The 23,897-nt window shown below is 37.8% G+C and overlaps 1 protein-coding gene across 1 annotated transcript in view; it reads left to right on the plus strand.

The window, feature by feature from the left end:
* ASAP2 (ArfGAP with SH3 domain, ankyrin repeat and PH domain 2) overlaps positions 1–23,897 on the plus strand; it is an 86,459-nt gene that overhangs the window by 36,170 nt on the left and 26,392 nt on the right. The window contains exons 6-11 of the mRNA XM_082277112.1: positions 10,001–10,130; positions 12,203–12,288; positions 13,652–13,727; positions 14,226–14,312; positions 19,604–19,707; positions 19,815–19,884. Of these exons, the coding sequence (XP_082133238.1) occupies positions 10,001–10,130; positions 12,203–12,288; positions 13,652–13,727; positions 14,226–14,312; positions 19,604–19,707; positions 19,815–19,884 (553 nt within the window). The remainder of the gene's footprint in view (positions 1–10,000; positions 10,131–12,202; positions 12,289–13,651; positions 13,728–14,225; positions 14,313–19,603; positions 19,708–19,814; positions 19,885–23,897) is intronic.

Genomic DNA, 23,897 nt, shown 5'->3' on the forward strand with positions numbered 1-23,897 from the left:
ACATCTGGGACAGTTGTTTCCAGGGTTGGCCTGGTCAGCTGTATCAGCACAGCTGACAGTCTCTGAAGTAGAATTTTGTAGTGAGTTTTATTTCACATTACAGTATTATCTGGACTATGACTGTCAGCTTTGTGTCACGTGTATCTTTGTTCCTCTGAAATAATGCTGCCTTGTATCAGACCATTTCTGATGATACAGGTCCAGAAGAATCACATATGATGACACTATTTAACATAAATAACTTGCAGATCCACAGCCAACTAGACTGGCTGAAAATCTAGCACCATTTGTATATTTCTTTCAACTGCACAAAATTATAATGATTCTCTGGTGCCCACTGAGTTAGTCTGTCTGAAGTCTTCAGAAATTATTCCTGTAGCTGGTTTACTCACAAAAGCAACAAGTTAGCTAGATTTCATTATTCTTTTTGGGAGTAATAATGAGGAATATTGCTTTCCAGCATCAAATTTTGAGGAGGATCTGTGTCGCTTTTGGTTTTTGAAACTGCCTAGCTATAGCTGGATTTTCATAAAAAGACATTCTGAATTACTGAGGTAAACCTCTGGTCTGACTCCAAATCCATGGAATATTGTGATGGCTCCAGTGTTTATGTTCCTGACACCAGTGAACAGTCTCATTTGGTGCCATACCAGTTACTGACTGTTGAAGTAATTAAGATTTCTAATCATTGCCTATGGCAGCAGTTGATCTCTGAGGACAGACCTTAAAGAGTAGTCCTATAATTTAGTCTGCCGTTGTCTACCAGTGCTTGATTGCTGGATCTGAAAGCTTGTTTACCTGTGTGTGACTATTCATACTGACCTCCCACGAAGTTTATGTGCAGAATTTAAAATAAATTTGTGCACTGCTGGGACATACACCAAGAGCATTTGTATGTTACTACTAAACTAAGATCTGGAGTGCTTTTAGGATTTCTGATCTAATGTTCACTAGGATGAGTGTGTTGAAGTGATGTAAAGATTTGTACTTGATCATTGATTTGCTCAGAGCTGGTGTTTCAGAGTCAGATATTTCAGAAACATTTTCAGTTGTTATTTAATTTAATTAAGTACTTGAGAAGTAAAAAATCTCCTTAGAAAATGTATCTCTATATTTGGGGATTTTTATTTGAGGTTATGGACATATTGGAAATGTTGCTCTGTGTGCTGGGTCATTCAGGACCTGAAGACGTGATGCTGACAATGTGTTTTCTGTCTCTGGGATTGGATCCATTGCTGCTTGTATTATATAATGAGATTTTTTTCTTTTAACTGGCAATCCTTTTGAAAGCCTGTTTTATGACTTTGCTTTCAAGTAAGACATTTGAGTTTTGATCTGAAATGGGTTTCTTTTTCCACACTTTCTGCAAGATTTTTTAACAAATGAAGCAGACCTCCTTGACAATGCTCATTTCTAAGCCATTTATGTGTCAGGTTATTCAACATGCCATAGAAAAAGGTAGCACATACTCATCAGGAAATTCTTTCAGATCCATGAACCATTTTTTTTGGTATTTCTATGTGGTGGGCTGGTACAATTACTGAGCGCTCTATTTTTATAAGTGGTTAGATGAAATCTCCACATCTGTATTTTGGAGTTTTAAGCTCTTAGTCCAGCCTGTTGGACTCTTTGACTTTGATCAAGACAAAAGGATCATCTGATTGAGGCTCAGGGTAAGGAGTCTGGGAATTCTGTGTACAAGAAAATTCTTTAAAACAGTGGGCTGGTCTTTTTTGCCTTTTTTGTAGGCTGTTCTACAACAGCAGAAATTACTTTTCATGGCATAAGGTTGGCAGTCAGGGAATACTGTTTTTCAGTGCAAACTGTGTTCCTTAATACCAAGGAGCAGACCAGTTTTCCATGGTTAAGTTAAATTCAGCCTTGGAACTTCCCTGAGACCTCTGCCCCTGGAGTAGGATGGTCAGATTTGTCAGACCTCTTGTGCATAAGATCAGTTCCCACAAAAATTGAGATGTTATGAGCTGTCATTATGGAGCATTTGTCTTTAAAAACCAGAGGTGGAAAGTTTAATGATGTGATTTTCAATTTAGGATGAGAATATTAATTTGAGCCTGAATCCGTTCAGGCCAGCTTTTTTTCTCATACTAATTTTTGAATATAGGAAAACAGTTTAGTTTCTCTGAAAAAGAGGTTTCTCTGGGTTGCTATTACACATGCTGCTGAGGTTTCTTAAGAAAATGACTCTTTCATTCTGTGGCTGTCCCAAATGGACCTAAACTTCCTTACAGCTGTGTGTTTTGGTCATCTGTTGCAGTGGGTGGATGCAGACTCACCTCAAGAACTCTTAATTGCGAATTTTGGGGGTTTTGTTGTGGTATCTTCATGCTCTCTGCTTTAATAAAAAGGACAAAGGAACCAGTAGAGGTAACACCAGTCTTACCTACAGCTTGTATTGCCAGAGTAGAATGGTGGATGTAGGTGCTGATAGCCAGAGGTTTGCTCAGCGTTCTTCAATCTGTTACTTTAGATAACCACGTGTTTGGATTGTGCCCAAAACCAATTTTAGGTGTGTGCTTAGTGAGCTGTCTTTTCCATGACATTTCTTCAAATAGGTGAATAACTATTTTTAAAATTCTTCCTGGTTTGATTGTTTTTTCTTTCTTTCTTTTACTTTTCCCTTTGGATTAACAAACTATTCAAGGCTGCTAGGCTGCTCTTTTTCTGCACATGCCTCTGTATCATATGCTTAACATCATATAGTTCATATGCATTTCCTAGTCACAAGTACACACGTGTGAAGCTACATGCCAGATAATGAAGTGGTATTTTTGTAGTCTGTGGGGAATTGACAGTTTTCATATTGATTGCTGTCTTTGTAAGGGAAAATTTAAGCATATTTGTCACCTGTCTCATCTCTCTTACTTTCACCTTTGTGATGACCTCTTGGGTGCAAATAGACCCACGTGCGACCTATATGAAAAGAAATAAAGTTAATTTTAAAATGGCATTTGCTTTGCTTTATTTGCATAACAATTTTTGAGCTGCTGCTTCAACCTCTGTATGTAACTGTGTTTAAAAATTACTACATCTCTAGTTCTTGTTTGGGAGAGAGATGTTAAGATCCATTCTGATGCTCATGGATCACCTTCCATCATTGTTGATTATTAGGCAGGTTCTTTGCCCCATAGCTATCGCTAACCGGGGCTTCTGTGCCGGAGCTCAAGGTGCTGCGCTCTTCCAAGAGCGTCTCGTTAGCACAGCCGCTCGGCAGGATCAGCCACACACTCAAACACACGTGCATGCACAAATACAGGGATAGCTTCAGTAATATGGGTCGACAGCAAAGAGGCACGAAGGATCTCGGCATAAGGTTCCGCACCCGCACCACGAACGAGTCAACACGCGAAGACAAGAGACAATGCAAGGTCCAGGTTTAAGTATGGGAGCGGAGCGAGCATCAGGGACCAATGACCTGACGGCACGGGGGCGGTACACAGGCGGGACTAGGGAATGGGAGCCAATGGAGAGGCTCTGGGGGAGTGGCGAGGGGCAAAGGCCAATGGGGGGAACCTGGAGGGGAGAACTTTCTAAGACACGGAACATGCAAGGCAGCAAGGGGGCAGGGCAAACAGCAACCAACCAGGAATGCAGAACTGGGGTAGATTACCATTACAGGGCAAAGCATGTTGGGAGAGGCTTCTCTTCTCGCTCTCACCTGACAGACGTCTCTGGTGCTAGGGATTGTCTTTCCCGAGGGTTCTCCTTGTTTTTTGTACCGCAGGCTAGCTAACCGCCAGACATAGCCACCTAACTTGTCAGAGTGCTTTTTTCAGACTCACCTTCGTTGAAATAACTGTGGGAAACTGCATAGCTGTTTATTTGTACTCTGGGGCTGCTCTTGAATAAGGTAGTATGAGGAACAAGTAACCAATAGTTTCTTGCAAACCTGTCTCAGTCAAAAATTGGGACTATCCTGAGGTGCCATTCATGAATAATTTATCTTTCCTCACCATCAATTGTTAACATGACTCAGTTGGAGCCATAAAGATTTTTAAATGTTTTTAAAGCTGTAAAGCAGTGCACTTCTTTTGGGACCTCAGTTACAGTTGGAGTTTCCTACATAAGAGCTGGGAGATGCTGCCGGCCACTCCAGCAGCACAGCGGGACTGGTCTGTGTCCTTTGGGAGAGCTGTTTCAGAATGGGCTCATTTTTTTACAAGGCAGTTGCTTTCCCCCGTGTACTTAAACACTAATGGCTGGCGTGCCGGGGGACCATATGGGGAAGGAGTACACATCATAAAGACTGCTCATTCTCCCAGCAGACAGATCGGATTCAGCAAGGCACTGAGCCAGATTTCACCCACATGCCTCAGTTTAATCAGTCCTGTTGTGGTAGATTGTAAAGACTTTGTATCAATTTTGCATAGGAAATAGAAGCATAAACCTACTGAAGAGTATTATTTACACTCTTTTTTTAGCTGAATATGTCTGTATTCCAGACATAAACCTGATTTTCCTGAAAATAAAGAAATGTTCGTTTTAGAAAATAGAGTTGTCTTATTTTGGGCCCTGTAAATGCCTATTATCTTCAGAAGTTGTCTTTAATAAGTGTTATGGTAATGCTACGAAACATAAAGGTTAAATGAAAACTAATGAGCTATTCCTGGGAAGGCTGGCTGCGTCTCCTCCTTTGCCATTCTCCTTTTAAAAACTGGGCATGAGGTCTCTTGTGAACAACTGAGTGAAGAGAACAAGTTGTTTGAATGTCCTTACGGCATTTTAAGATCCAGGCATTAGCAATACATTTCTTCTGTGAAGAAACGCAAGTGCTCATATCTAGAAATAACTACTGTTGATTTGTTTCTGAACCATTTGAAGTCAATGGAAAAATGAACAAAGTCAAATACAGTCATCTGTTAAGATACCTGCTGTCATCTGTTCAGCTATTTGTTTAAGTGATGATATTTCTAGTTTGGTAAACTCATGTTTTAAACAATATGAAAAAATTTTATCTGAAAATTCTGTAAGCTTTTCTCAATTTATTTCTTCAGAGCTCTAACTTGATTCAGTAGATCATTGATATTCATAGCTCTTAGATATTTCTGCTGTGTTTCCTTTTAAAGCAAGTACATAAGACAAAGTGAAGGTCACAGCTTGAAAATAGTGACATAGAATGGAAGTGCTAAACAAGGTAGCTTAAATATAGAGTCACAGAATAGAATAATACAATCATTTAAGTTTGAAAATACCTTTAAGGTCAAGTTCAGCCATAAGTCTAGTGCTGCCAAATCCACATCTACAGCATGTTCGTAAGTGTTACATCTACACATCTAAATACATGCATATATGGTGACTCAAGCACTCCCCTGGGCAGCCTGTTCCAATGCTTGACAACCCTTTCCAGAAGAAATTTTTTTCTAATATCCAATCTAAACTTCCCCTGGTGCAACCTGAGGCAGTTTCTTTTTGTCCTATTGCTTGTTACCTGGGAGAGGAAACTGAAATTCCACTGCTAAAACCTCCTTTCGGGTAGTTGTAGAGAGTGATAAGGTCCCCCTGAGCTTCCTTTTGAACAACCTAAAGAATCCCAACTCCCTCAGCCACTTCCCATCAGACTTGTGCTCCAGACTCTGCTGCTCTTCTCTGGACTTGATCCAGCACCTCAATGTCTTTGAGGGGCCCAGAACTGGACACAGCACTTGAGGTGCAGCCTCACCAGTGGCGAGTACAGGGGAACAATCACTGCCTTGGTCCTGTTAACCACACTATTGCTGATACAGGCCAGGCTGCCCTTGGTCATCTTGGCCACCTGGGCACATGCTGGCTTGTGTTCAGCTGGCTCCTGACCAGGACCTCCAGGCTGTTTTCTGATGGGCAGTTTTCCAGCCACTCTGGGCCCAGCCTGTAGCGTTACCTGGGGTTGTTGTGATCCACGTGTAGGACGTGGCACTTGGCCTTACTGAACTTCATAGCATTGGCCTTTGCCCATTGATCCAGCCTGTCCAGATCCCTCAGCAGAGCCTTCCTACCCTCCAGCAGATCCACATTCCCCCCCAGTTTAGTGTCATTTGAAGATTTACTAAGGGTGCACTTGATCCCCTTTTCCAGGTGATTCATAGAGATATTAATCAGGACTGGCCCCAGCACCGACCCTGGGGAATAACACTAGTGACCAGCCACCAGGTGGAGTAACTCCGTTCACCACTGTCCTCTGGGCCTGGCTCTCCAGACAGTTTTTTTGCCCAGTGAACAGTGTACCTGTTCAAGCCATGTGAAGCCAGTTTCTCCAGGAGAATCCTGTGGGAAACAGTGGCAAAGGCTTTACTGAAGTCCAGGTAACCACATCCACAATATACTGGTTCAAGTCTAAGATTTCATATTAAGTATTTTTATTTTGAAAGAGATTACCTACAAATTAAGTGGAAAAATCTTTGAATGAATCTGCAGCTGTTATGGATGAAATGATGAAAATACTTGAGCACATTTTGCTTCTTCTGCCTTCTTCCCCTTTATCATTCAGAGCAGGATGTATGAAAGGGAAAATCTTTCCAGCATTTCCAAAGGGAAAATATGACTTCTGCTTTGAGGACTTGAGTGATAGGAGAGACATGCTCTACTGTCAGCATTGACAGGCAGTAGGGTGAAATAAAATGGAGAGTCTTTCACCAAAAAGCTGGAGGGCCAGAGCCTAGAGAGTCACACTGAAAAGGAGGACTAGACAAAGAGAGGATATGTGAAATGAAAATGTCTAGTATTATTTTGTCAAACAAAATAGCTTTCAGAAGCACTCCTTTTCCCAGAGTGCTACCATTCAGGTGTGTTCCTTCCAGGTGCTATTCTTGGTCTCTGCACCTTCTCATGTACGTACCGAGACTCAGCCTGGCTTCCTGCTCTATGGAGAAGAAGAGGAAGAATGACAAGAATTGCTTCCCAGCCAGCCACTTCACTACTGTTGCATTTACACAGGGTGCTCTGATTGTTTACCCTTATTGACTGGCAGAATATAAATACAAGTCTTTGGTGTTTATTTATACCATGATCTGTATGACAAAATTGATTTATTTGAAATGCAAATTATAATTTATATTGAAAGATGGTTGCTTTTCAAATTGAAGCTGTAAAAATAGTCTTATATTGGAAACTGAATGGGTTCACTTTGTATCTCTTTGACTTTACTGTTGTAATTCTTCATCCTGTATTTCAGCTTTGCTTGTCTGTTACACGCATCTGAGCTCACTGTATATTAGTTATGTGCAGCTGTGTTGTAAATGGACTGACGTGTGCTCACATTTTAGTCTTAGTCAGCAAAGTCTGTATATGTGATATGTGCTGCATGAGCTTCAAGAACAGCAGCATTACAAAACATTTGCTGCTTTCTTATGGCTTCTAGGGTATTTTTTAGAGTTTTCACAGTTTTCTTATTAATTTGGGTTAATTGATCTGCCTGGAAAACCTGAATACCCTGCAACACTTGGAAATCCCAGTGTTATATTACAGGACTGTCTTTGCCAAAAGGATTTGGTTAATGTCACAATAGACTGACACTTGAAGCTGAGTTGATCCTTGTGTTTGGATAGGACACTCAGACAGCCTTTAGCACTAGAAAGATTTGTGTGCACCACGGCTATGAGGGGTTTCTTTGTTTCCCTGAAAACTAAGTGTCCTGTAGTATCAGTCAGGTAGAAGGTAGCAAATTACTGTAGCAAAACAACAGGATAAATTCTGAATTACAAAGGTGAAGATGTAATTAGATATTAAAAACATAAATAATGAGGAAATGCAAATGTGAAATGCACCATCATGTATCTCTGATACTTGTCACTGAGACATGATTTGGGTTTTTTGGTAAAGTACCTTTTTGAGTTTTTGAAGACAGGTAGCCTGAAACTCCACCAAATGGCTTCAAGGATATCTTTCTCTGAATTGCTTGATAGAGGTCAGTATACTTTTGTCGTGGTTTAACTGGGTTTTTTTGCCTGTGGAGTATGTTTATCCTTAAAAGAGCAGGAAGGATTCTTTCACCAAAATCTGGCTTCCTTTAGGAGGAATACAATGTATGCTGTGATATTGTGCGTAGTGTTTGACTCTTTGGCAGTGTTAGCTGTTTTTTTGGTTTAACTAGCATTTAGAGATACCGTATGATATGCTAATAAACTCCTGAGATTTTGGAGGTGGTTTCATTATCTTATGCTTGAGTATTGTTCTCTGTAAACAATGAAAATAATATACAGTAGTAATTGGTAGTTACTAGCCTTCACACACCTGGTCACATGTCAGTGAGTTCTCTGGCCTCAGGAACTGTTAGATTAATTTGGAAATTGAGAGAACTGAGACATCCTGGATATTTCCTCTGAGGTCTGGCTGTTTTAGAACTATCATGTATGATATAATGTAAACTCTTCTAGAGTGTGTGCTAGAAAGGAGCTGCATATTTATAATTTTCCATTAATCTTTTTTGTAATGCTTTTTCTTTCTTGTTCAGGATTGTCTGGTTCTTGTGTTTGGACTCTTATTTTCTGTGCCTACAAAATAGTGTAATTGGGAGTAATTGAGTAAGAGTACAGACTTATTTTTCATGAAAATAGAACATTCTGGAATTGAGTTTAATTCAGGCAACTGGAGGTTTGCAGAATATTTATTTCAAAGGAGAGGAGCTTCCTTCCAAACGTCTGCCTCTGGCAGGATGTGATGGGCTGAGGAGGAGCACAGTGCTGGCTGGATGTGCTGGCTGCTGGAATACTGCATGTTGCTGGCTCTGCTGTGCCTGCCTGTGCTAAGAGCACAGTGGGGCTTTTTGAATTGCTGCTCAAAATGCTTCCCAGTGGGCATGTTGAGGGGTAGGATTAATGGAATTAATTCTTGTTTTCCCTTGCTGCTTGAGGTGTAATAGGAGGCAGTTCCAGTTCCTCATTCTTGAGAAGTTTAAGTACAGAATATTTTGTTGACTGGAAGTCCTTAGACCTTCTAGACATTTTCCCATAAGCTGTTAGGGTAATGTTAACATCAGGTTAAGAGAGTACTTGAGACATGTCATCTTTTCAGAGAGAGAACTGAGAGACACTTGACTGCCCAAGAAGAGGTAGCACAGTTGTGCGTGTTACTTGTTCCTCTGATCTCCTTCCTGTATTCCTGTGTAATGCTTGCTCTTGTTCAAAAGCAGTATAGCATTTCCTCAGGAAGCTCTTTTCAGAATTTTGAGGTTCTAAACAGTATGAGTGGCAAACTAAAAGTCTTCAAAAAGTAAACACCCTCGTGTATTTTCTCTCCTTAATATCTTTTTTTTTCTATATTAGACTTGTCTAACTGGGTTGTCAAATTATGCTACTGCATTTAGCAATAATATGGAGAATAGCTTTAACAAATGCAGAAGTGAGTTTATGGGAATATGCCAGGCATTGGTTATTCATTTATATTCTGCAGGAGAACCTGTTTTATTCAGAGCTCTTGGAAAATGTTCATGGAAACTTTTAGGGAATTAGGACAGCTGGTCTAACAGACTTTGAAGTCTGCAACACAGCCAGCTGGCCGGCATTCCCAGTGCCAACTGGCTCAGCAGCAAGTAGAGAGAGCAACTGTGATTTTGGCTTAGGAAGCCCTGTATATATAGAAGATGACTTGATGACAGGCAAGACTCAATAAATCTGGTGATATAATTGAACTTTGTTAACCAGTGTTTGCTCTGTTGGGATTAAACATCCCCCTATGTTTTCAATTAAAACTCATCATTTTTTCCTGTATTTTCTTTCTTTGGAGCAAGAACTTAGTATGTTCTTCTCATTTATTGTCTTCTTTTGGAATATCTGTCCGAACATTACTTAGATGATTAATTAGATTTCAGCTACTGTATGTCATTGCTGATCTTTAGTCATTGTCAAATTTCAAATGAAATGTCATCTGGAAGTAAGTCATATGCAAAGCTACAGGAGTTTGGCTCCACATCTGTCAGTAGACTTTGTGAATAATCTGATTTCCTGAGAGGCTGTGGATTTCTCACTTCATTGACTGATTTTTTTTTTTTTTTTTTTTTTTTGCCTTATAGTACAAAAATAGAGAAGGAGAAAAAAGAGCATGCTAAGCTGCATGGGATGATTCGTACAGAAATAAGTGGAGCTGAAATTGCAGAAGAGATGGAGAAAGAAAGAAGGTTCTTCCAGTTACAGATGTGTGAGGTAAGATTCAGTGTGAAATTATTATTGTTTTGCTGCTGGTTTTAGGAAAACTTTGAAAAATGTAGTTGTTTAACAGCAGCTGTGATATTAAAGGGAAATGGCAAGTTATTTGTTGACTTCATTTGTGAAAATATGTTTTTTTATTATCCTGATAGGCAAACTTTGCCAGGAATTTAGATATTTGCTAATTTCACTTAACAGGTAAATTAATGCAAAGCTCAATAAAACACTAAGAGATTATAATAAATAAGTCTTTACACTACTATTTCACTGTAAGTTATTTTAATCCCTTGATCATTCTCTAAATTGTTCCCTGTGCTGACAGCTGTTGCATTATTGTGACGAGAGGTTCTAGCCTAGCACACTGCTGGGTTGGCGCAGAAAAAAAGTGCAAAGGATAGGATCCAGTTGTCTTTCAAGTTGTTTCTTGAAATTCTTGTTTCAAGAATGTTTCTACTTCAAAATAGCTGTGATTTTGCGGTATGTTAAATCTGATGGGAATATTTTTGGTTTAAGGATGTGTCTGGCTCTGTGGTTGGGAACTCAAGTTGCTGTGTTTTTTTTAGTATGCATTAGCCCAGAAATACACCATGGGTGTTTCTCCTGGCTTTCCTGTGATCATGATAGCTAATTTGACTCATATGCCAGCATAGCATAACTGCAGTTGTCCTGAATATCACTTTTGGTAACTACATGCACTCATACTAAAGATAAAAGCTTCACATTCTGAAAATGTTCGAAACTGATAAGGGGATTTGAGTAACAAATAAACATATGGATGTTGTCAGTGAGTTGCCCATCTATATCCTTCCTAAGAAACAACTAGGAACAAGTGCTTCTCTCTTGCTGTGTCACAGTAAAGGAAGAGTTCACTTTAGTCAGTTGCAGTGATAATGCAGGGTGAAGTCTGTGAAATTGGATCAAATTACCTTAAATGTGGAATAGCTCAAGTTTATCCTGTATTTCTTCTGATTTTGAGGAAAAGAAGTTTATACTCAGTTACCTCTGAATAGTCATAAAAGAGGACTTTGGTTTTGTTTTGATAGTAAGTCAGAAGGGTGACATATTGAAGTTTTATCATAAGTACAGATTAGTTCTCTATAAATTATGAGAGTGAACTGAATACCAGATGCCTAGAGGTCCATTTTAAATTAACAGGAGCTGGAGAGGTGATTGTTGTAACTTAATACTATCCAGTGCACATGTCTGCATTCAGGCTCATTATTTGTTCACCTGAACCAGCATAAGAAGCTGTAACAATGAAAGGTGGCACCTGGATACTGCTTTAGTTGGTTTAAAACATTTAGGGTGTACTGTGAGAAGGGGAAAACCAGATGGATTAGAGGATTATTAAGAAGAGATTCACTTCTTTGAGTGGAGGTCTAAGTTGGGGTTAAAATTTGTTGTCATTTAATGGATAGTTAAGGACTTTGATCAATCATACTTCTGCTTGCATGGCTGACCTATCTATGCTATGGTATTGAGGGGAGGAGCTACCACTTAATATGGACTTCGATTGTGCCTTATGCAAAAGGACAGTAATTACACTTCTTTTGCACTTGACAGTAGATTTTTTGAAAAATCTCTTGCTAAACTGTAATTTGTTGTAATTACCATGTATAAGGATTTGATAAAGAGAAGTATAAAATCAACAGGCAGATTTTTTTTAGTGAACTGCTTTCCTCTTTAATGACATCTGTTTAGCAATGAATTTAACAGCCAGTGAGATACAGTTTTAGATGTGCTGCTAGGTGTAAGAATGGGTTCCTAAACGTACTACACAAACCCTTCCATGCTTTCTTTAGCAGAGGCTTTTTTTAGAAGCCACAAAGGATATTCTAACAACTTGAACAAATCGTAGTGAAACATCCTCATAGGATATCAAAAATCAGCAGTGACAAGAATCCCTTTTGTGTGATTTAACTCTTAAAGCCACTTCTTGCTGCATTTTCTTTTAGGTTTTGTAAATCTTTGACTGTTAAAACTTGTTGAAATATGACTGAAAACAAAGTGTTAAAAAAACCCCTGTAGCAGTAATAAGTAATTTCTTTTGTGAATTACTGTTTTAACAGTACCTGCTGAAAGTCAATGAAATCAAGATTAAAAAAGGAGTGGACTTGCTTCAGAACTTGATCAAGTATTTTCATGCTCAGTGCAAGTATGTTTTCTTCATATCTACATAACTGGAACAATGTTTTGTTTTCAACTTTTGACATCATCATAACACTTTCCTGGAATTTTCAAAATAAATCTAAAGATTCAGCTGTACTTGCTGATGTCTTTTGACAGATTTCTTTTGTCATATTAGTCATTACTTTTGTTACTATATTCTGAAACATGTAATCAGGTTGAGCTTGTCACATTGAATATAGGTGTATGTTCCAAAGGAATGCCAAACAATAATTTGCCATGTTTATAAACTACTCTTGAAACAGGGCTTTTAGTTTCATCTATTACTTAGTGGTCCTTTAGTTTTGATGGACTTCTTTGAGTGTATCTAACAATGATCTAAATTAATTCTGTGCTCAAGAAAAGTAAGTTGCATAAGTAGTGGAATACTGAAAAAGTCACTCTTTTTCTAGTTTATTAGAGGAGGACCCAGTAATAAAACACGTAGTTCTCATTAGAATTATGTGCGTTTGTTGTGGTAGTCTTACAAATCTGTCATGTAGCAATGAAGTCACAGCTATAAACTTGAAAGAGCCACTGCTAACCTGTTGAAATCAGTAAGTTTTCATCTTAAAACAGCAGTCTGCATCTATGTATTTCTTCCCTAAATAGCTGTGTGAGTTTCACTTGCAGTATGTCATTAATGTGCTCTGTCCATTTAATAAAATTTCAGCAACATAAATGCTGTGTTGTATTGTCACTTTCATGACTGCTTCCCAGAGTGAAAAAATTTTATGTTGCAAACAGTGCAGCAATATTTAATCAAATATGCATGTAATTGTGATTACTTAAAATTTAATTTTTAAATCTCTTTTTTTTTTTTTTAAGAACTGGAATATTTGGCATAGATAGCATTATTCTGCCAATACAAAATACATGTACTACAGAAAGATGTAGCATATTCAGTTTGCATATAGACCATAATTAATGCTTGGGTAGCAAAGGGGTTTTCCTTCAGTAAAAAGATTGAATCAGACATGAAATTATGTGGCTTCAAGAAGTCACAATTATTTTATATCTACTAGAACTTTTGCTGTTCTGCAAATGAATCTTGCATGTTCTGCAAGATTTCTTCAGAAAATGGGATGAGAACTTGTATTTGAGGTGAGAATGAGGAAAATTTATGTGGCAGTGGATTGTGGCAGTTCTGAGTCTCATTGGGGATTTTGTGTTTTAGAATAAGCTATGATGGAAATAAAGAGGTGGATCAGTCAAAGATGGATTAAAAAAGTTTACTGTTTTGAAGTTTATGGCATGGCATAATAATATGCATATCTTCCTTTGGCAACTTTCTAAGCAGAAAATACAAAGTAAAGTTTCATAACAGGTTGCTTTTTGCTTTTCTTTATAAGTTTCTTTCAGGATGGGTTAAAAGCAGTTGAAAGTCTCAAGCCTTCAATTGAGACGCTCTCGACAGATCTTTATACAGTGAGTAGCAACCTTTCATATTTGTGTGGTAAATTTAGTTTTTTACAGTAGAAGCATGATCATTTTGGTTCAACTTGCCTGCCTGCTTTAATAATCAGCCTTTAAGGTTTGGAGTAGATTGTTGAGTAAAATCTTGTTTTAATATAGCATTCAGAAGCCTTAGTTTCAGTTCAGGACCCCACTGTGTAAAATGTTATTGAAAACAGCCTTTGCTCTAAAGTGTTTATTAAGTGGAAAATAACATGTGGTTTCAAATGGAACACAAGGAAGCAAGAGCATTGTGAGGCAATATCAATGTCTTAACCCAGGAATATCCTAATCATTATCAAGTTTTCTGAAGATACAAAGGAAAAGAAACTGATCACATTATCTTTTCTCTTTGCTTTCATTCGCACTGAACATTTCTCAAAAAATGACTCAATTAGACAGCAAATTTGAAAGACCTGCATTGAAAATTTAAAAAATTTTATTTTTAACCTGTGTTTTTCTTCATTTGAGATTAAACAAGCACAAGATGAAGAACGAAGACAATTAACACAGCTCAGAGATATTTTAAAATCAGCGCTCCAAGTTGATCAGAAAGAGGTGAGCATAGAAGGTGGTTTAACTTTTTGAAACACCTATTTTAATTACTTGTACTGTTAATATTCAAAATAGAGTTATTTTAACTTTTATCAGACATTTAATTCCTTTTGTTCATTCATCTTTGTTTTGATGCTGATATTGAATATTTCTGACAAAGGCATTTTTTTAAAAAAATGAATTCCCACTAAAAATATGAGACTTACTGAAAAGTAATTTATTTTTGTTACCAGTATTGTAGAATACTTCAGATAGTGCACTGTTGCTGAAACTGAGAATGAAAGAACTTGGGCAGTATCAAGAAGACCCTATTCATAGAACCTTATCTCACAATATTATTCCAAACTGTATAAAGATTATGTAAAACTGAACTTCAAATCCCAAAACACTTCTGTCACCATCTTCAAAAATGACAATCAAGTTTGCTACTCTTTACACACTTGAAATGCCAGTGTTCAAGTGTGCAAGACCTGGGTCAGTTTGGCAATCCAATAAGTATTTTTTGAGTTCTAATTACAATTGCCATTAGATTTAATGAATTATAGAGTTGTTTCATTTGGCAAACCCTGATCTGGAAGTAAGCATCTTTTGTATAATGTAATCCTAAATATTAGGTCTACTTTTGTTTCAGATTGCTAGTGCCTCCTCTTGATATAAATAAATGCCAGCCAGCTTCCTTTGTGTGGCTGCTGGGCCATGAGTAAGTGATGAATGAACCCCCTCCCCCTTTTCAGATTCTCTTTCTCAGAGGGATCACAATGAAACAGTTTAGTCTATGGAGCTCAGACTTCCTTGATCTTTTCCGGTCTTGCTTTGATCTTCCCATGATGACTTCTAGCTTTTACTGGTGACAGATGATAGTTGTTGAGCAATGTAATCTAGTGGAACATGTCCTTACCTGCAGCTGGGGGTTGGACTTGATGATCTTCAAAGGCCCCTCCCAACCCAAACCTGTGTGATTCTGCGACTTGCTGACAGGCATTTGGAACAGTCTTGAACACTCTTCACTCTGTTACCTCGGAAGTTTGTGATAATGACCAGTGTGTACAAAGTCCCATAAGATCAGCAGGCACTTACTTAAAGTCTGCCTGACATTCAGGACTTATACTGATTTGCCAAAAACTTCCAAATTTGAGCTTGGTAGAATGAGAGACTAGGGATCCTTGTGGAAATGGCGACTGCTCTGGGTTAGCCATTTATTGCCCACTCTGAAGAAGGAATCTTTGCTGTTTAGGGTGTGTTATCAGGTGTCCTCTTTTAACTGGGTCTGTGCTCAAGAGAGATACCAGAAGTAGTTGGCTTTCATGGTTGCTGGGAACATTTGTCAGTGATACTGATATTAAACGTGTATGGAAGATGTGACAAGTACACATCTTTTCACAGACTCAAAAATTAATAACACACAAAAATTTATTATTTCTACTGGGTTTGTGACATTTAAAATACAAGTATAAAAAGTGCCTTATGCTATAGTCATTGTTTATTAATTCTGCAGATTTAGATATAGATGCTTACCTGCAGAGCATGAGAAGTACTATAATTATTTTTAAAGGTTTTGAAAATATCAATTAATCAGTGGGATGCCAAAGAGTTCTTGTATAATTTACTGTACAACCCACTAATATTATTCATGTTGCACTGTAATTTTCTTTACTATAACTGATTTCTTTTTCCTTCCTGAAATGCATTTACATTTTGTGACCGAAGTCTAGGAGAGTAAGTGTTACTATGTTTTAATGAAAATAGTGGCATGATTTCCATTCAGATTTCAAGAAACTGGATTTTTCCTCTGAGTTGTTGTCTATTGGCATGAAAAGACTGGTTCTTTCTCCTCTTTGGTGTATTTTATTACCAAAAAAAACCCAAGCAAACAAACGAAAAACAAAAAGGTTACCAAAGAATTTATCAGATTTTTCTTTGGAAAGAAAACTGTTTTAAGACAAATTGGTGATTTCCTTTGTACTTTCTTTTGGAAATTAAATCCAGTTGCTTGATTTGATGTTCTTGCAAGATTTTTGAAGATATATGTGTTTTTAATTAAAATGGACTTCATGTATGAAATGACAGAACATTGACAAATATTGTTCCTGTTGTGTTTAAAAAACTGAACACACACTCTTAGTGAACCTTTCTTCATTGTGCCTGTATGCATAGTTTCTTCCTGCACACAACTTCCTCAAACCTGGTTTGTACTGAAGCTTCTTCTTGAAATGTAATTTTGTGTACACCTTCGTAATTTTTAATTTTTAAGCTTTTATTTTTCAAATGTAGAAGTTCTGCAAGTTTCAGAGTTAACCTTAGAGTTGTATTGCCTTGACTGTTCTTCTTCCCATGACCTTGGGTGAGGTCACTTCCTGTGACTGTAGTGTTTAGATTTGTTTCTGCTTCTTTGGTAGAACCTATAATCTGTTTGGGCCACTGCAAAATAGGATAAATTTTATGTTTCTTGACAAAAATTATGGTAATTGTGCTATAGGAAAGGCTGCCTGCAGGGCGTTCTGATAGATACATCTTTTGGAGACTTTTTGGGGCTATAATAGATAAGGGATGTATCTCTGAAACATGCTCTTGGCAATGACCCTGCAAATGTCGGAGACGTTCAGGCTCTGGGAGAGCTACGAGAGCTTTTTTTGGCAGCTTTACACACAGGAGTGATCCAAACAGTCTAAAAATCCTGCTTCATGGGAGCTGTGGAATGGCTGGCCAAAATTTGTTGTGTATAGGTTAAAGCACATTGTATGAAAAGTTCTGTTGTGTTCACATAGTGGGGCTGATAAACAGGATTTTAGAATATCTCTTACCAGTAGTCACAGACCATCTTTAGAGAATACTGTTTTCACATTTCTTTTGTTTTTAGCTCTGCTGTTCAGCTTGAGTTAGAAGTCAGTATGTCTTTATAGACTTTGGAAGAAAGAATTTCAAACCTTTCTATGGTCAGTGAAGTGATTCACTAAAAACATGCTGCAAATTTTAAATTACTCACCTCTTTTTATATGCCTATCTGCATTTCAAATTTGATAAGGTGGTCAAAGTTCAGTTCCTTCGGCTTGTGTACTTCAGCCTGTTCTGATCTTGTTATGTTCAATATATACTTAAAATGACAATACTCCGCACTAGGTGTGTGTCCTCTATCCTGCAGAGATCCATTTCCTCCCATATGTAATGTACATTGTTTCTGCTCCTCCAATGAGGCCATTGGGTCTGACCCTGTTATGTGTGATTTTTATCTCTGTTTTGTGCAGTATGCAAACCAGAAATAAGGGAAGATCCTTTGGAGAGCCTGCATATGGAAAAGGCATGCTGAACTTGACCAGAAGGATGTTAATTGTAGTGGTGATTTGTGGGGTGGTATCCCGTCTCTTAGGAGCTAGATCAAAATCATGAACTTCTTGTCAGACAGCTGTGGAAAACCATCATTTGGCAATCAGGTTGGACAATATTGGTCTGGACATGACCTGAGCTGAGAATTTAAAATGGACGATATGTTTGTCTTTAAGTTCTTCTCATGAAATAGTATTAAATTTTTTTAGATACTGTTCATAGTCATGAATGTGTGGAAATACACGTCAGCTGCTGCAGCTTCCTCTCCTGCTGAAATAAGGCAGGAAGCTTGTGTTACTGGTTTGCCAGTTTGGCCAAACACAGCAGCTGAGCCTAAACAGATGAAGGGAGGTAGCTGAAATGAGGCAGAAAATAATGCACAAAAAGTAGCAGCACAGACTAAAGTAATGGGAATGGTGCTATGAGCAGGTGTTGGAGGTCATCCGTAATCTTTACATAATTGAGGATGGGGAGAACTGAAATTAATTTCCTGTAAGGCCTCTAATCTTGGAAATGGAGTTCCTTTACTGACTAGTGGGAGGCAGAGATCAAGGCATTGGTAGGGCACAATAGCTGGTGTCAGATCAGATTTTCTTCAGAAGTCAGTAAATGTATGCATGCAATGGTTTTTAATGAGTGACAGGAATATTTTAAAAATGTTGTTCTGGCTTTATGTTGTGCAGCCAGAGTGCAAAACCAAATAATTCTATTTAAACAAACTGGAAAGGAATGATAAGCAGACTGGTTTAAATCTGAAGGGATGCTTTGTCAGGCACAGACAGCTAAGTGGTAGTTCTGTAGTGCCTTTAAAAGGCTCAGATGATGTTGTAGCTACCTGCTATGGCTTTCTGGATCACTTGCTGAGAGGCAGGGAGTGGGCACAGGTTGCTTGTATTGAAAAGGAGCACCAAGGAGTGCTGCAGCCTCTGTGGAGCACAGCTCATGGTTCTCAGGACCACTGAGCTCCAGCAGTGTATTCAGGATGAGTCTGAAATCCTGCAGCTTGGAGGTGTGGAGTCCTAAGTGCTCTGAACAGGGGTGTAGGTGGGAGCTCTGTCCCTACCATCATGTGTAGAATAGTTCATAGTCATATTGGTGATCTGCTTTGTGGCTTTTTTCCTTGCTATACTTGTATTAGCTGCCATATGTAGCATGAGAGGAATTGTGTCCATAGAGCAATGACAGTAGAAAAGAAAAAAATGAAAATTTTAAGTAATAGTCATTGTTACTGTATGCATTTAAAAGTCCATTCTGTCATGTTACTGCTGTTAATATAGTGTGACACATCAGATTCCTCATTTTCAGGTTCTTATTTTTTAAGGAGTTGGACTCTTGCAGCAGTGAGTCCTGCCTCTGGGTAGTTCTGAGAGCAGTGAGAAGGGTTCAATTAATCCTTGTCTCTTCCTGTCTCAGAATTTTACTTTGTTCTCGATATTTTGCTTTAACTTATTCTTTTTTGGATAGGACTTTTCAATTTTCTTGTATGACTCCTGAACTATATTTCCAGGAGGTCTCTTCTGCTTTTTGGACAATAACTTGACTTGTTTCCACAAAGAAAATTGCTTCTTCAAATTGATGTACGTAATTATTTTTTTCAATGGAAGAGTGCGCTATAAATTGCGGGTAATAATAATAATCTTTAATGTTTGTACCCTACAGTGTTTATGTGAGTTGGGAAGCCTTCTATTCAATTAAGTTTTGGGTTAAAATCCCTATATATTAAGGCCAAGAGTGCATCTAAATAAAAGCAATTAAAAAGATTTTGGCAAGTGCTGATAATGGATACTTCTCAAATGTTTTTGGTGCCCTCTGAAAAAAGAAATGGATCTTGTCCTCTCTCATTGAGGAGGAAAAGTGTACTGCATTTAGCCTGTTGGATTAGAGGAGGAAGGAAAAGCTCTGAAACTCATTAATGGGGGGGTAGTTTGGTTGAAAGTGTGGAATGCATTACAGATTGCTGTTGATTATTTCAGGATTCTCAGATTCGTCAGAGTACAGCTTACAGTTTACATCAGCCTCAGGGAAACAAGGAACATGGCACTGAACGGAGTGGCAGTCTGTACAAGAAAAGCGATGGGTAAGTACTGCTGGAGTTTGCTGGGAAAAATATTAGGTCCTAAGAGCTCAAGCAATTCAATACAAAATATATTTAAAACTGTCACCTTTTTTTTTCCTTTAAACTAGAATCAGAAAAGTGTGGCAGAAAAGGAAGTGCTCAGTTAAAAATGGTTTTCTCACAATTTCCCATGGTACAGTAAGTATTTGTTTACAGTATTTTATGTACATGGTTGCTAATACAGAAAGGCAAGCTCTGCTGGTCTATATTTATAATTTGGAATTAGCTAGATTCCTGATGCAGTGTTTTGAATATGAGGGATATATTTTTTAAGGCAGCCTTTTAGAAATATATCAAGACATACACAGTATCTAAAAATACGGCTATTTTAATGTTTGTGACTGTTGATGGGAAAAAAGGCTTTTTTAGTGACTCAGTGCATGTAAATGTTCATATTTTACCAGGCTACCTAGAAATACAAATGCTTTTTTTTTTTTTTTTTTTTTTAAGATATGGTTGGGCATTAAGCCATCTTTTAGATATGAGTTAAACATTTGCAAGATAAACTGAGAGTATGTTGAATCTCTTTTCTCCTCCAGATTTGCTGCTGTGTGGTAGTCTGTTAGCTCCTTAGGAGTAGCTGTTGGGGAAAATCAACTCTAAAAACAACTTCTACCAGAATGACAGGAAATAGAGAATTACAAATCCCTCTTTATTACTGCTACCAGTATTTGAACACATTAACTATAACTATTAAACATTTGTTAAAATTTTAAATCTTTATGCTGTCACGGTTTGGATCTTTTGCACTTGGCTTTAAACTTGGTTTTGCTTTCCTGTAACATTTCTTAATATTGTTTTCTCAAAACTTTTAAGAAAGTTTCTTTAGGCAAAAAATAACTCAGTGACAGTATTTCTCATTCTTGGTCTAATAAACAGTCCTGTTTCTTGGTCCCATTATGAACTGTTCTGTTCTTCATGAACTGTTCTATTCTTCATCCTGTTATGCTGTTGCTATGACTACAAGTTGACCCTGGCAGCAAAAATGAATCAATCTCTCATTTGTGCATCTAACAACAAATCATTATCAGAATTGATAATCAGGAGTTAAGGAGAAGTGTAAAGCCAGCCCTGCAAAGCAGAGTCATTACTATAGCTTTGGAATTATGTCCTTGTTTATTCCTCTTCTAATTTGGGTGTGTTGGAGTGTCTTTGTCAGAGAATAGTCTGTTGGTGTATTCCATGCTGGTGTCTCCATGTGCTGTGGTTGTGCTTGATATTGCACATGCTGTACTGGTACCAGTAGGAATGTAGTTGGGGCAGCTCAGAGCTGGCAGAGGCTACAAAATCCACTTGTGAAGCAGAATTTGAAAACCTTCACTTGCAAGTACAATTACTGAGTCTTTCAAGATACTGTTTTCTTCTCTTTTTATAAGCTGTCTACCAGATGCTCTGGCATTTTTAGAAGCAGCAAGTTCCCACTGAAGTCAGTGGAGCCATAGCTGGAAATCAGTTCCTAAGGCAGATACTCAAATGTTAATTTAGGTGGGTGGGTTTCACAGGTTTGGTCTCAATGTTTTTATATTACAACATTAGAAAAATCCCTTATTGTTTTAAAATACACTCCTAAAAGGTATTGTCACTTATTTGCTCACTTCCCCCTTCTATATTGATGGCAGCTTTATGTAAAAAATTATTGAATGTTTCACAGACACTGAAACAGGTAGAAGTGATTTTTGTTCATTAAAAATTTTCTGGGCTGCTCTAAATGTCTTCCAAGAATTTGGAAGGAGCAACATTGATTTCCAAGCTTCTCAGGGTTGATATCTCCTGGTCTCTGAAATATGATGTGTTGTTCTCTCATCCCAGCAGTTCATCAAAATCTCAGAAATTCAATTGTCGGTTTTGTTTTCTTTATCAAATACAAATTTGTAAATACTTTTCCTTTAAAGGCTAAGTGTTTTTCATGGATTTCTCTTCTTTGGTCATGTAGCCTCTCTTTATGAGGGACTACTTTGTCGGTCTCTAGAACAACTATCTTCAGGTGATTGCAGGTGCTTAAACTTGCCTGCCAAGTGCTCTCCTGATGAATGGAGAGAATATGTTTGGTTCTCTGTCAGTCACCCAGCTGTGACCCTGTATGTGCCTGGCTGCATAGGCATACAGAAGTTACACTTTTAGACAACGAAAAGCTTTGAAGAAATCGGCATTCATACATTTAACATATATGGATGAAAAAACCATGATAGAAGCAGACTGAAACATGTAATTAGGAATTCCTAAGCGCTTTCCAGATCAAGAAGTCACAAGGCAAAAAGATTTCAGAAATATCAGATTCCTCAAACTGGATTTGTATTTAAAGAACATTTGCTGGTTGTCTGCAAAGAAAGGAATGTAAGAGACTCATCATCGAACCTTTTTTTGTTGTCATTTCTTTACTGCTGAATACTGTACCATGATGATTAATAGGACAATCTGAAGGCAAAACAATCAGATTTCATGTTTTTATCCAGGAGTTGATCACTTATAACCAGAAAAAATGCATGATGAAATCAGCCAACCAGTCTGTTAAATGGGCATATTTGCTCATGCCTTTTGTAAAGACAGCTCTGTATCATGGCACTCCTGCATTGTCTCAGAGGCCTAATTTTTTGATTCCTTCACTTCTGTTTTTTGGTAGAATAGATTATGAGTCAGTTTTGCTGGATAGAGGGTTGCCATTTCTGCAGGAAGGAACATGAGTTGATGCTCAAGTCTGTGTATGGCATGAAATGTGGCAGCGCATCTTTTCAGGGTGTTGACATGTTAACATGGGTGTCCAAAAACTCAGCAGTAGTCTGAAATTTAATTATCTAATCAGAGACTCAATCAGGAAAGTGAATTTCAGAGGTTTCAAACAAGTAGTGTAATAGTAGTTACATGTTTGTTAGTGTCTTCCATGGGTAGTGTCTCCTAATCCTGCCAAGTGTCTGAATTAATGTGGCTAAAGGGCTCACACAGCCATAACTCCCTTTGTCTTTAAGCTTCAACTTCTCCCCAAGCAGCACCTGCCATTTGGTGGAAGTGTGTTGTCCACAAGCAGCAGGCACAGGTCAGGGAGGCTGCAGGATGGAAACATGAATGAGGTGTTATCAGCCATATGCAAAGGGTTTTTAATACCTTTGTTAATGCTGACTTCAGGTTAGGAGTTCCTCAGATAAAAGCTCAAGAATATGTATGGATTCCAAGATAAGCATTTTTCGCCCAGGATATGTTATTGTTGTTGCAGCCATTTCTTTGGGTTCTAAGATTGTGATACTGAGTTCTTCTGCTGCATTCTTCTGTCCAGAGGGACAAGTCCTGTGTGCACTGGTCCTTCAGACCTCTCTGAAGCATTTTACTGCATTCATTTACAGCTTCATATTTCACAAGTTAGAGAAAACTAATTAGGCCCCAAATGCACTTCAGATCCAAAGTCCTGGGGCGAGGGGATTCTCTCTTAACTTGAATTGCATTTTTACATTCTCATAGAGCCTGTGAGAAAGGTATATATTAGTTGCCCAGTGTCTATATAATTAATAATTGATAAATATTTATATATATTCATATATAATTTATAACGAAATAATTAAAACTGTATACATTTTACTACTAAAAGGAAGCCTGGAATTTGAAAAGCTATTTATTAGGCAGAGCGTACAATGCAGTTGTCAATAAATTGTCATCTTGCTGCCTCCAAAACCTCTCTTGGGTATAATTTGTTTTACATTGCCCAGCAAGTGACCTGCACGTTTACTGTTTCAAAGCTTGCATGACTTTGTTTTGTCTGCTGCTTGTGCTGGGCAAAGCATGAGCCTGCTATTTTTCAAGGACATCATGCTGCTTTTTTTTCTAACAGGAAAAAAAATACATAATTGTTTCCTTGCTTATGTTTGTCCATGGTTTTGATTTTTTTTTTAACTGTTCTTCAGATATAATGATACTGTTCTTTTTTGGCCAACTACATTGTTTTATCAGACTGTTTGAAGGGAATCTGTAATCTTTTGACTTGTCTCTTGATTTTTGGAATTAAATGTTTTCATTAATAAATTTAGATGAGATTGTGAGAATATGTACATTTCTTATGATTCATTGCAAGTTAATTACATTATGTGATAGTACAGCTTCATTTGATAGTAGTTCTTGTTTAGATGTTTAAATCTTATTTTAGCAACTCAGTCTATTAATATTGT

The sequence above is a fragment of the Coloeus monedula genome (assembly GCF_965178545.1).
Source record: "Coloeus monedula genome assembly, chromosome: 2".
NCBI classification, from domain to species: domain Eukaryota; kingdom Metazoa; phylum Chordata; class Aves; order Passeriformes; family Corvidae; genus Coloeus; species Coloeus monedula.